The sequence below is a fragment of the Fonticula alba genome (genome assembly GCF_000388065.1).
Source record: "Fonticula alba strain ATCC 38817 unplaced genomic scaffold supercont2.12, whole genome shotgun sequence".
In the NCBI taxonomy this organism is placed as follows: Eukaryota; order Rotosphaerida; family Fonticulaceae; genus Fonticula; species Fonticula alba.
Window position 1 is genome coordinate 133,697 of NW_009242982.1, and position 1,434 is coordinate 135,130.

The 1,434-nt window shown below is 73.6% G+C and overlaps 1 protein-coding gene across 1 annotated transcript in view; it reads left to right on the plus strand.

Annotated features, from left to right (window-relative positions):
* H696_05577 (hypothetical protein) overlaps positions 1-1,434 on the plus strand; it is a gene marked incomplete at both ends in the record, with an annotated part of 2,334 nt that overhangs the window by 491 nt on the left and 409 nt on the right. The window contains 3 exons of the mRNA XM_009499391.1: positions 843-938; positions 1,062-1,100; positions 1,211-1,345. Coding sequence (XP_009497666.1) covers positions 843-938; positions 1,062-1,100; positions 1,211-1,345 — 270 coding nt within the window. The remainder of the gene's footprint in view (positions 1-842; positions 939-1,061; positions 1,101-1,210; positions 1,346-1,434) is intronic.

Consider the following 1,434-nt stretch of genomic DNA (forward strand, 5'->3'; position numbering starts at 1 on the left):
TCCACACACGCACACATGCCCCCATTCGGATGCCACCGCATCGCTGTGCACCCCCTTGCATGTGCCCCTCCCCCCCCCCCCCCCCCCGTCCCCGGGCGGTGGCCAGTCCGGAGGTGGGGGGCCTATCGCCCCCGCCCCGGGCGTCGAAGCCATGCCGCTGCCCGCGCGGCAACCAACAACAAGTCGGGCCAGCCCAGGAGAGGGCGCTGCCTGCGCCGGCCCTCGCCCTCGCCCCCCCGGGGGGCGTGTGGGGGAAAGGAGACAGGGGTGTTTGCCAGAACAATCGACTCCGCCCCGGCGACGCCCGAAGCTTGCGCGTTCAAAGGACAAGCGAGAGAGAGAGAGAGAGAGAGAGCGAGGCGAGAACGAGAGGCAGGGTGCATGGCCGAGTGCCGGCGCACCGGGCATTGCGCGCGTGACACCGGCGTGATCTCGCACTTGCTCCGGCCCCAATGCGATCTAGTTGCCGGCGCCCCGGGGCGCGCGCGCGCGCGCCCACCAACAGAGACGACGTCCTCTCGCCGGGGGCTGGCTCTGCAGGGCGGGGGGCGCGGTCGAACAGAGACCACTCCGCTCCTGGCGCCCTCCCCGAGCGAGGGGGCGCGCCCTGCAGGGCCAGGCCCTTTTCCGAGGTGGGGCGAGGGACGGCGCGCGTACGGCCGCCAATGGGGCGCCCCCTTCGCTTGGCCAGGAGGGGAGGGGGGGGACCCGGGCAGGGGCGGGAGCGGAAGATGCGCCCCCGGCCGGGAGCCGCGCACACACGCACACATAATGCACACACACGCTGAAAGGCCCCCGCGGCCGCGCCGGCGAGGCCGGGACTCGCTCGGAGATCTTGACAGCCAGCCCCTCCCGTCCCGCACACACCTCCTGGCCCCCTCTTGCGACGCATCTCGCTCCGGACCTGGGCTCCCATGGAGAAGTTCTCCCGCTTCACGGTGCGCCCGGGCGCCCCCCTCCCCTCCTTTTCCACCCTCCCCGCATGCCATGCTACACACCCGGGCGTGCCCCCCCCCCCCCCTGTGCCCCTCTGACCCGCGTCTCCCTGCCGCTCGCCCCAGGACCCCGGCACGGGTGTCAACCCGTTCATCCGCTCGGCTGTACGCCTGCCCACCCGCGCTTGCCCCTGCTCTTTTGCCCCGACCGCCGCGCCCTCTCGGCCGGCCTGGTGCCGCGCGAGCGCGCACACGCATCCTGACCCCCGCCACAGGCCCCTCGCACCGGCAACACGAATCCCGCGCTGCACCTGCTGGCCGGCCTGCTGGGCCTGGTCCTGTCGGCTTCTCGGCTGACCGCGCTCAGCGTGCCGGCCGGCCTCGTCGCCTTGCGCACGGCGCTCGCGAGCGTACGCCCCTCCCCTTCTGCTGCACATGCGCCCTGCCTCGCGCCATTAGGCCCGCCACTCAGTCGCCCGGTTTGCCCTGCTGCCCCCCC